At 32.7% G+C, this 12,334-nt stretch overlaps 1 protein-coding gene across 2 annotated transcripts in view; it reads left to right on the top strand.

Moving 5' to 3' along the window:
• LOC143054727 (uncharacterized) overlaps positions 1-12,334 on the top strand; it is a 35,832-nt gene that overhangs the window by 21,870 nt on the left and 1,628 nt on the right. Inside the window, exons 3-7 of one of the 2 annotated variants that reach the window (XM_076227760.1) lie at positions 6,906-7,019; positions 8,008-8,112; positions 9,484-9,591; positions 10,103-10,210; positions 11,832-11,939. In XM_076227760.1, coding sequence (XP_076083875.1) covers positions 6,906-7,019; positions 8,008-8,112; positions 9,484-9,591; positions 10,103-10,210; positions 11,832-11,939 — 543 coding nt within the window. The remainder of the gene's footprint in view (positions 1-6,905; positions 7,020-8,007; positions 8,113-9,483; positions 9,592-10,102; positions 10,211-11,831; positions 11,940-12,334) is intronic. The other variant, XM_076227761.1, reaches the window with a different exon arrangement.

Below are 12,334 nucleotides of genomic sequence, written 5' to 3'. Positions count from 1 at the left end.
ACATATTTCTCTCGGCCTGAATTCAATCGTAATCTGAAATAAAACAAAACATATTTCTCTCGGCCTGAATTCAGTCGTAAGCAAATTTTCATACTTTTTTTTTATCTACTTGCAAATGACGAAGAATTCTCCTTAAACTGTGATTCATTAATATTTAATATTACTTCCATGATTAAACCGACAGACTAACTTTAAAGGACAAAATACAAGCGTGTACTACCAGCCAAGGAAATGAGTTTAATTAAAGTAACTAATCTAAGTGGTCATCGATGTGTAATATTTGACACTGGGCATTATTTGTGGACCAATGCAATAAAAATAATGTATACTATCAATCAAAATTAAATACTTTTGAATGTAACAATATGCTACAAATTCATTTGATTCACTGAATTTTTATATTTTTTTTTATCTAAATGAAAATGTAATAAACTGCTCCCGTTTAATATAAATAAGAAGATGTGGTATGTGTGCCAATGAAACAACTCTCCGTCAAGTCACATGGTATAATTTAATTAGAGGTCAAAAGTACGGCCTCAACACGGAGCTTTGGTCCTCATTGAACAGCAAGCTATAACGGTCCCTAAAATGACAATACAATTAAGATGGAAAACAAAAGTATAATCTATAAGTACAGTAATTTCGCTACGTTTATTCGTCAATTCCGAATTACAAGTAAGCGTCTCACTGTTTATCAAAATGAGTAGTAACACTTGTGCCTAAAAAAATCTGATTCGAAACTGAAATATAAACCATTAGATTTTATCCATCGTGTCTTAACTAACGTTGTTTGATATTTTTTCTATGATATGATTAACTCCTGTATTTATTTCGTGCTAAAAATATAACGATAAAAAAGATCAATGGAGTTATCGACATCGGTCTTTAAATGTATATAATGGTCAATATAAACTGTCAATTAAATTTTTAAAATATACTTATATTGTTTTTGAATTTATTTTAAAAATAAAATGATGTTTTTTTGTAAATGTAATAATTCAACCCGGTTGAACCTTTTAAATTTTATATAAAAGATAAAACATGGAACTTCATTCATCATACGTCCATTACGTTCACGAATGGGGAACTGATATTAGAGTATAAGGCAGCATATCATTCGTTAATAAACTTCCGAAAAAAAACGCAATTTGTAATCTGTGGTTTGAATTTTCGTCAGATGTGCCACTGACATAATGGCTGTATTATGGGTGAAATATTTGCCACTAGACGTTTAGTAAAACCCATTCAAATCCAAATCAAACCGCTCTATTTGATGCAAAAGAAACGTGACAGGCAGTGCTATCGAGGTATATGATCAGATTTTTTTCAGCCATCAGTGCACATGATAAATAAGTGATGCACGAAAAAAAGGAGATGTAAGATATACGCCAATGAGACAGCAACCGAACTACGGAAATAACCGAAAGCCATCTAAAGGGAGACGTGTCGACTTCAACAAAAGACAAATATTCCAACATTATGTCTTATAAGTGCTATCAATTATTTATTTCGGACAGAACTCGGACATCGTAGAGTCTATGATTTGTAACATATTGGACTTTCATGTTACGTATCGCATTGAAACATGAACGCGGACCTCGATGAGAACAAATGGATTGAAAGTTTGCAAGTTTACTATTTTATTTTCAACAGAATCACATTTTTTAAACCGTGCATCAATATTTTAATGTTTTTATTTAAATTTCTTTTAAAAATGTCACATCTATTGTTCATTCATTTGTTAACAATTGTGAAGCATGCGACTTTACTAATAATACACACATTTAACTGAATTCGATAAAATTGGATGAAAAAAAACCCGATAAATAAATAAAGTTTGTCTTGCTTGAGTGATTTACCTGTACAAAGCTCGGGTCTCAACGATGTTTAAAACGAATTGATGCCTGTTTGAAATAGTTTAACGGGGGCGTGGCCTAATAGTTGGACGTACATTACCAGCAACTTGATTTCAATTGATTCACCGCAAAGAAATCTATTTGACTGGCGTTAAAATGAATTGAAATGAATTGAAATGAAGTAAAAATATATTTTAATTTTTGTCAATCTTTATCAAATAACAATTAATCTCATTTAAATAGCGTTAACACGTTTTTGTCCGTTCAAGCTAAATTCGGGTTACTAGTGACACACACTGAGGAAGCCAAAAACTAACATTACAAGGCAAGCCTTACAGTGGAACCCACAAGGAAAGCGTAGCAGGGGCAGACCAAGATACACCTGGAGAAGGAATGTTGCAGCCGAGATGGAGAAAGAAGGGTACAAGTGGCACGATCTGGAGAGGCTAGCAAAGAACAGAACAAGGTGGAGAAATATCGTTAGTGGCCTATGCTCCACCAAGGGGCAACAGGATTAAGCAAGTAAGCATTCATAAAAAAAAGGGGATTTTCAACACTTCGGACAATAACTCAAAAAGGCTTTCACCAATGTCCATGAAACTTTGGTGAATTGTTTATATCTATTGATGTAAGCTCCCTTTCAATTTTTATGAATTTTAGATTTTACATTTCCGTGTTATGAATTTTTATGCTTAAAAAAGGGGGGATTTTCCAATTTTGGGACAATAACTAACACTTTCACAAAATTTTATGCAACTTTGATAAATTGCTTATATCTATTGACATAAGCTCCCTTTCCATTTTTATAAATTTTAGATTTTACATTTTCTTAAGTAATGAATTTTTATACTTAAAAAAGGGGGATTGACAAATTGAAAAGACAAGTTAAAAGAGCAACGGGCGTATCATGCGCTAAAGCGCAGCCCTTTATTGACCCGTCCGTTCGTCCATCAGTCCGTCAGTCCTGTTGCTTGTCATCGCAACTACACTCAAACCACACAACAGAATTTCATGAAACCTTTTTTGATAATAAAGACGTACTATGTAGATGTGCATATCGACAGGAAATTACCATTCAACTTTTTTTTTCTAGGAGTAACGCCCCTTTGAACTTATTTGCTTCAATATGCTACTGCAACAGTTTGTCATTGCAACTCCTCTGAAACCACACAACACAATTTCATGAAACTTTGTAGATAATAAGGACATACTATGAAGATGTGCATATCCACAGGAAATTAAGATTAAATTTTATTTTTTTACATTTAGTTTATTCATCCAGTGACAATGTGAGGACAAGGGTATGTGAGCGCGCTCACTAAGGTTGTTTAATTGTAGAGGAAACTTGTGTACACTATTTTAGAACTTGAATCTATGATAAGTCTATGCTAGAGATGCTGAAAATGGCGATTTATCTCATGTACTAGTATATTCCGTGTTGGTTTCATCACTGATCGTTATTCATCTATAGACCTTGTTCTATGAAAATACGAATGTGTCTTAGTCATTTGGGCATTAAAAACTTCAGTTGTCAACATAATGTTTTATTCCATACTGGGATAATTTTGTACAAAAACCTAAAATAATAAAAATATCGAACTCCAAGCTTAATTTTTTTTTTAGATATTCTCGTATAAAAAGGCAATCGAATGGTAAAAAGACCTTTCATAATCCTGATTTTGTGCAGGAATTATGTTTAAAAAATAGGTATAGTGGTTAAAGCAGAAATTCGACAAAATATTCCGACACGTAAAAGTTGATATATATATACTATACGTTGATGTGAAAACCAGAATGTACTTGAACGCACAAAACCTTTCCAATTTTATTAGTTTATTTTTTGTTCATTTAGCAGTGTACATTACTAGTATTGACAAGGTGATATTATTAGTTACATAGTGTGCTAGTGACCTAATACGGTATATATGGGGTCAGTAAATTCCATATGGGGTGAGAGAGAAGCTCGAATCCCCATATGGAATTTACTGACCCCATATATACCGTATTACGTCACAAGCACACTATGTAACGAATTTATCTTACCGACTATCTTAACGTGTGAAATTAAGACTAGTGATTCTCAAAATGAGAAAGTCTACTAAGAAAATACTTCCATTGATCCTACAAAAACAGACGCCAACAATAACGACTTGTAAGGTTTAAATGTGTTTTATGAATTTTTTTCAATCTTAATCATCAATTTCTTCGTCTGTTGGAACTTTTAAGATTTTTTCTCAGTACTGTTTTGTTTTTTATAAAGGGACATAACACCTTTACTAACCGTGTATGAAATAAGCCCCGCCCCCTTCTTACCTAATAAGGAATATAAAGGGACGTAACTCCACTACTAACCGTGTATGAGATAAGCCCCGCCTCCCTACTAACATAATATCAAATATACACGGTTTGCACGCGGACGCTTTTAACCAATCATATTCCTGGAAATGTATAGGAGGTAAGATAATATAAGTTATCTATATTCATATCCGTAGATATGGATATTTTAACATCATGAAGTATCCAAATACACCCTGGGGCGAAACCGAATGGTGTACAGGATACCGTGCGTCATCTTACGTTGTTTATATATCACATCTATATTTCCATGGCTGTATTTAAATCAATGGACATAATCTATGTAGTACTGGTAAATGATAAAATCGTGTATTTCTTACCGACAAATTACTTAAAACCGTTGATAAATTATTCCATAGTAACGAAGATTTGGGTTGAGAGTTGGTCTATATCTGTAGAAAACTTATTTCACACTGGATAGAACATTCTTAATTTTTGCGAAGATGTTGTTTACTGAACACAGAAACAGAGATACGATCCGGGTTAACTTTTCGATCGTCAAGATACATTTATTCTTAAAGGATAATAATTCAACAATGTAATTACGTCTTTGAATATAGTTTTATTTGTATAAATATTGATATTGTTATCAGTAAATTAAAACTAAACTGATATTATTGTTATATACATATGGATTTTTAAGGTTCTACAATTTGTCGATACCATTTGTATTTTGGCATTGCACAAGGTCCTGTTTTTCACTGATTGTAAATGACGTCCTTACACTAAATCCATTTGTTGTTAGATGTGTGCTATTTTAGTCGTCGATACCTGTTTGTTAAGGTTGTACCCAACACTTTAACTAAAATTAATTTGGCTCGTTTAATTTTCTTAAAATTTTGACAAAGTATTTACTTTGACCCTTTTACAAAAATATAAAAAAATTTGAACCAACCGTTTTATCAATAAAATTACACTGGTTATATAGCAGTTTGACAAACACTTATTTTGATCATTGAGAAGCTTAATATTCCCGTAACAACACAACGTAATTAAAACGTTTACCTGATTTTACAGAGTTATCTCCCTGTAGTGTTAGGTACCACCTTAAAGAGTTTGTTAGTGCTTTGAACTAGCTTTCAGTAAGCGCGATTACTCTTAGATCTGCGTTCGGTGTCTTCTTGTTGTTGCTTAGTGGATGTATAGATACCCGCCACGTATGGTCTGTATTTTCTTACATTTTTTCTATTTATACCTTTTCGTTTTTATATAGTTTAATCATATTTTGTGCTGTTATACAACATTCCTAGTTTAGGATAGACGCTGGGAAACATGTTTAGGCCCTCTACGTTTTTTATGTGTCTGTCAGAAGCCAAGCGCCTGTCATTAAGTGATTGTCGTATGTTGCCGTGGTATCATGTCTTTTTCGTTAAGTGTTTTGTAAATTAATCAGGCCGTTAGTTTTGCTCATTATTGAAAGCTCTATGTTCACCTACGATGCATACACTTTTTGTTTGCTGTCCTAAAAACCATTTTTAAATTTGTATATATCAATTATTTATAGAAATTTGATTGTAAATTATACTGTTAAATATAATATTTATTGACTATATACTTTGCAATCAACATTATCACCTACATGGAACTGTTGGAAAGCAATTAGCATTAAAAAAGTACATCCCACATATATGACCCATAATTGATTGTATGTAAGACGATACTGCTGTGTTGGTATGAAGTATTATTGAAATGGTCATAATTATAAATCAACTGTTTACAAAAGTTTACATTGTCTAACTCTGGAATAGATTACCTAATCTGGTATAGATTACTGTATTTGGTCAAACTTTTTTTTAATCATCAATGCTCTTTAACTTTGTCAATTTTTTTAGCCATTTAAAAAATAATTTTGGATTCGAGCGTCACTAATGAGTACTTTGCAGACGAAACGCGCGTCTCCCGCAAATGCAAAATTTTAATCTTGGTATCTATGATGAGTTTAATCCAACAGTTCCAATTCCTGATATTTTCCCACATACAGACATTATTAATTTTGTATTGCTTTATGTAAAAGTATAAAAATTGTACAATGAAGACAACTATATCAAAAGACTTATTTCAACATTAGGGACGACATCAAAAGATCGATGTAGGATAAAAAAAACTTAAATCAAATAGTTTGGGGTTGGGGGGTGGGGGTGGGGGGGGGGGGGTCAACTGCTGCAAGTTTTGTTAATCTAAAATCGATTTTATATATATCAATTTTTCCCAAATTAAGTTAAGAGGGGGGTGTGGGGGTCAGTGAAAAAACTATGTGAATTAAGTTTTTTATCCTTCATTGAACTTTTGATGTCGTCCCTTAGAAGTGGACTAAAATGATTCATTGATTTTTCATACATACATACGGGAGAAATAAATAATCCACTCCCCAAAGAAATAATAATCTCTGCACACAAAAGCATAAAAACAAGAAGAAATTGAAGAGAACAGATTCTCGTTTTTACTACGCATGATTTAGTGAATATAGCAAATGGAGTCAATACTGTTTCAAAGATATAAAGCCATAAGACTGAATTTATTCAAAATATCAAATATGTGGTAAAATTGCCAATGAGACAACTTTCCAGCAGACACCAATGGCTTAGAAATGAGCAATTATTGGTGGCCGTAATTCGACTGTTGTCTCCTCTTTGGTCGGGTTGTTGTCTACTTGAATATTCCCCATTCCCATTCTAAATTATATATTATTTTTAGCTTCTCCGTGCGATGACTACAATGATGAGTGTCAAAATGGCGGAATATGCCGAAATATGGCAAATGGTTTTGGTTGTCGATGTGCAACGGGATACTATGGAGAATATTGCGAATGTAAGTAAAGGAACAACAACTTAATACAAAGCAACTTTCTATTAACTACTTTAGGTTGCCAAAGTGACAAAAGCTTATTTCACAACATATTGATTCAACATCTAAAAATAATACTAAAGTTTGTTCAAACATCATTTAGTTTCTAAATTGCACCAAGACAGAAAATAGTATTAGTTTTCATATTTATATTTAACTTGTTGCAATTATAAACTATATCATAACATTTGATTAACTATAGAGAGGTTTTCCTGTCTCTTCAACTGCGTACTTTTGACCTTTTAGATTGATATATGAGCGTCCCTGATCAGACTTTTAAAACGAAACTCGCGCCTTACATACTCTTTTATAAGTCTGATGATTTTTGATGCATGTCTGCTATACACTTACTATATTTGTTAATAATGTCAAAAAATTGATAGAATGAACATGTTTTACAATAAATTTAATTTTAAATTGCATTGATTTTTTTGCTATGAAAATAAACAAAAAAGTTAATGAATTAAAAATTCTTCATATTTCATCACGTCTTACAAGGCTTTTATCATGTTTAATGTGACGTTCAAGCTGTCGAAATACTCTGAAGTAGTAAGTGCACTATACCATGAAGACTAACTAATCACCTGCAGTAACTCGGTTGGAACCTAAACCAACAACATAACTTTTAGCTCATAACTACCTTTCTTATACAATCAGTTGTCAACTTGTGATAGTGTCGTAGGATATTTCCCCTGTTTTTTTTATGTACAATTTATGTTCTTTCTGAGTGTTTAATTCGAAACGGGTCGTAAGAGATGATAGAGCTAAATTCATTCAAGTGAACTTATCCAGATTTTGCCACTAATTACATAATAATTGATTACATAATGATTGCATAATAAAAATGTTGCATTCATTTAAAAGATTAATCTTTTATCTATCTATATATACCTCTTTTGTTATTTTCTATGCGTATATCACTTTATGTTTAGTTTTACACATTTTATTTCAGCAACACCATGTACATCATCACCATGTGTCCATGGAAACTGTGAAGTCAGTGGTTCAGGATATACTTGTAACTGCTTAGACGGATATTACGGAGACACTTGTCAAAGTACGTAACGGCGCATGCGTTAGTTAGTAATGGTGTTTTGTAACAATTTGATTTTTTGGCGATATTTGATATCTTTCATACAGGATAATCACGGTAATTGATTTCAACCAAAGTTATTATAAATGTTACTTATACCACTGCCGTTTGTCGTTTTACTGTAATATGAATGTTATATATCTAATCAAATTATTTTTTTTCAAGAAAAACATATACAAAACAATCGAAGTTCAAATTTTAATCAAGACAGAATTACGAATGCATATTAATAGTTAAACATGTAATTATATCCCCGCTAGAGATAAAAATATATTAAAGCAAACCAATTCCATTGTATATGTATATTCATCTTTGTATCCAAGAGCTGTTCGAATGCTTTTAAATGTTTAATAAGTAAAATCACAAAAATACTGAACTTAGAGGAAAATCAATTCGATAAGTCCATAAGCACATGGCAAAATCAAATAACAAGACGCATCAAAAACGAATGGACAAGAACTGTCAAATTCCTGACTTGGTACAGGCATTTTCAAAACTAGGTGGATTAAACCTGGTTTTATAGCGCTAACCCTCTCACTTTGATGACGGTCTAATAAAATTCCGTTATATTTACAATGATGCGTTAACTTAACAGACACAATAAATAAAATGGTCAAAATATGGGTACAGCAGTCATCATCGTGTAACAATTTTAAAAGGAACCAAATGTTCAATTTTGTTGGGTTTTGTAGACTTCCCTATCTGTGAATTTAACTGAGAGTCGGGTATACATCGATTATAGCTTTAATACATAAACACTTCATTATTTAATCTTTATATTTCTCAGATACTCCATGTACGTCTGATCCTTGTTTGAACAATGGCGTTTGTTCTATTTCCGGTTCGAGTTTTGCATGCACTTGTCCTAGCGGGTACAGTGGACCAGTATGCGAGTTTATAGTGTTTGATTTCTTAACGGGCTACTTCTTGCAGGTGGTTGTAAAAAAAACTCCTTTAAGGCCGCATCGTAGGCAAAGAACACATTTGGCGTTAGAATGTTATGTTTACAATTTCCTTGTTTTGATGTTTGGGTTTGATGTTCTAAAACGTTTAACATTTTTGGCTTTCCATACATATATCCTAGATCATACCCGATGAATGTTAAAAATGAATCACATGTCGTATACAATGAATTCTGATTCAGATTCTTAATATTGTTTTCTTAACCTAACTTGAACTATACATATCGAAAGTATTTGCATGTCATTTGTCTTTCTGTTCCCTTAATAAATTGATTAATTAAAAAGTATTGGTTTGAGCTCAGCAAAAGAAGTTTTTCAAGTTTCATATAAAGAACATGTTACATTAAAACTTTGTTTTCCTGTTATTTCACAGATACTCCATGCACTACACAACCTTGTTTGAATAGTGGAACCTGCTCAATTGCTGGATCCAGTTATACATGTAACTGCCCAACAGGGTATTCAGGTACAACATGTCAGAGTAAGTAAACAATAATTATTACGCACCAATATGATTCACTCTAAGACAGCTGTGGATAAGTTAGTATCAGGCTTTCCCCGTCAACGCACTATAGAAGGTAACATGTATGTGATTCCCTCATTTTGTTTTTTTCCTTTGAACTTCTGTTGCGCCCATGACATGTTAATCAGTAGATATTTTTGTCTAGATAAGATCCGCTTAAAACATTTTGCTTAATTTTATGTTGACTTTAAACGGTTTCTTACAAAGCGTTAGTCTTGTAGGTTGAAGTAAAAAGGTATTTTTAGGCTGCAACTTAGACACACATATTTGCTTGTGTATTACTTGGGTTCAAAATTGAAAGAAAAGAAATGTTAAACCTGCCTTAATTTGTGTAAATGTCATTTTATGAACTATTGAAGTCTGAAATAAAAATTGTATGCGTATCTAAAGAAGTACGCATACGATCCGGACCTTACTCATATGGTCTGGAACTACCACATTAAAACTTTGCCTTCCTGTATTTTCACAGATACTCCATGCACTCCACAACCTTGTTTGAATAGTGGAACCTGCTCAATTGCTGGATCCAGTTATACATGTAACTGCCCAACAGGGTATTCAGGTACAACATGTCAGAGTAAGTAAACCATAACTATTACAAGATGCCAAATTAATTTGATGTACCATATACGTAATAGCTTTGATGTACCATATACGGTAGAATTTTGATGTGCAATATGTTAAATAACTTTATGTAAAATTGTACATTTTAAGAAGTGCTGGACATCATGTATTGAGCATTCAAAGTATTAAAACTTGATCAGAATCAAAACCCCAAATAGTAAATAGATAGGATTAAATATATATATTTTTATTTGAAATAAAAAGACACCAAACTTGATATCAAACATCGTGAATGAAAAACAATATAAAAATGTCTGTAAAAAATGTTAAAATCTATATAGAAATCCATTTTTTGTAGTTTTTATATCAACATACTGTGGATTCATTAATATTCAAGGGATACCAATTTTTCATGGATTTCGTGGTTTTAGGTGAACCACGAATTTCAATACTAAACGAGGCTAAAAGCTTATATGCAGACATTGCCTAAACCACAAATTCAAATATCCACAAAAACATGATTTTTCAAAAATCTTCGAAAATAAGCATTGATAAGTAGCCTGGAAAAAAATTGAATCGTCGGACAGCCACGCAGAGTAGTTAATCAGGCACGAATATAGTTGAGGTTACACCTTAAGCTTACAAAGTATGCTATTCAATAAATATTGTATAAAGCATAATAAAAGGTGTAACCTGCATTATGAGCCTAGTGGAAGGTAAAGATGTTCAAAAGGGGGCGGTACTGTACAGGTACTAGAGAAAATAAGGCACATGGCAGGCGCGTTTGACCATTATGGGATATTTATTTTTTCTCCATGCACTCCATCTTCCCTCCTTCACCAACAAAAGACTCACTGCCATGAAATATCAAAGAGTGCTGAATGTGGTATAAAAACATCAACAAATCAATCAACCAATCATGTATTATACATGTAAATATATGCAGAAATGTTGACTTAGTGAAGGCCACCTTTGTAGTTCACCTCTCAAATAGTTGGAGCAAGGGTTCAGTAGCATGCAGAAAGCGTGCATATGACCTTCAACCTACACGAGGCATCTGATTTAAAGTTCCTATTCAGACTAGGTGTTCTGGCAACATAGTTTACTATAATTAACAATTTTTAATTTCTATACAACTATGTCAAACTTTGAATTCTCCTGAGTCTATTAAAGGTTTATTTTAAAACCAATTAAACCGAATGATCAGTGGTCGATCCAGGTTTTTTTTTAAAGGAGTGGATGTAGTTCTTTAAAACTGAATAAATAGAAAACTTAGCAATGGGTAATAGTTTTGATTGGTTTAAAAAAAAAGACAGGATGCCAATTCATGTGAAAAAAAGTCATGATTAACTAATAAAAAGGCAAAACCGAATAGATTGAAAAATTAAAAGGCAGGACAGAGATAACAACTAAAATAAAAGGAAGGACACACATTTTCATTCTAGCTCCCCATCCCCCGACATAAAAATCAAATAGTAGCTCTCTTAAATGTAACACACATCTTTTCCTGTTTACACCAAATTGTAACACACACTTTTAAATTACTGCATTTATTCATTGACATCACACAAGTGAACGAAGAAGTTGTATGAAGTTATAGAAATCTTAAATTGTATGTGTATATTTGTTTGTAGATGACCCCTGTCACAGTCAACCATGCAAAAATAGTGGCAGTTGTACTGTTTCTGGGTCAGGGTATACGTGTTCCTGTACTACAGGGTTTCAAGGAACTCTTTGCGAAGGTATTATATTCTTCCTCAGTCATAATAACCTTCCATCATTACCGAACTGAACAAAGAAATAACACGACGGATGCCGTATACGGTGCAGGAAATGCTTACCCTTCCGGAGCACCTGATTTCACTCCCGGATTTTAGTAGAGTTCGTGTTATTACTTATTCATTATTTATAACTATTGATGTAAATGTCTTTTGGTTTTGTGAGTCTTTGTTTACTCCGTTGTTTTGATTGTTATTGTCTTATGCATATGAAATTATAATTTGATCGGCATAACGGAAAGGTTGTGTGATTGGATGGATTGTAGAAAAAAAGCTGCACTTTGTTTGAGCATGTAACAATCACTTTCCATGTACAAATGATGGCATTGAATCCTTATGGTGTGCCCTTTCGAAAGAAA

Source organism: Mytilus galloprovincialis, chromosome 12 (assembly GCF_965363235.1).
Source record: "Mytilus galloprovincialis chromosome 12, xbMytGall1.hap1.1, whole genome shotgun sequence".
Taxonomy (NCBI): Eukaryota; Metazoa; Mollusca; class Bivalvia; order Mytilida; family Mytilidae; genus Mytilus; species Mytilus galloprovincialis.
This window is presented reverse-complemented; position numbering and strand designations above follow the sequence as displayed.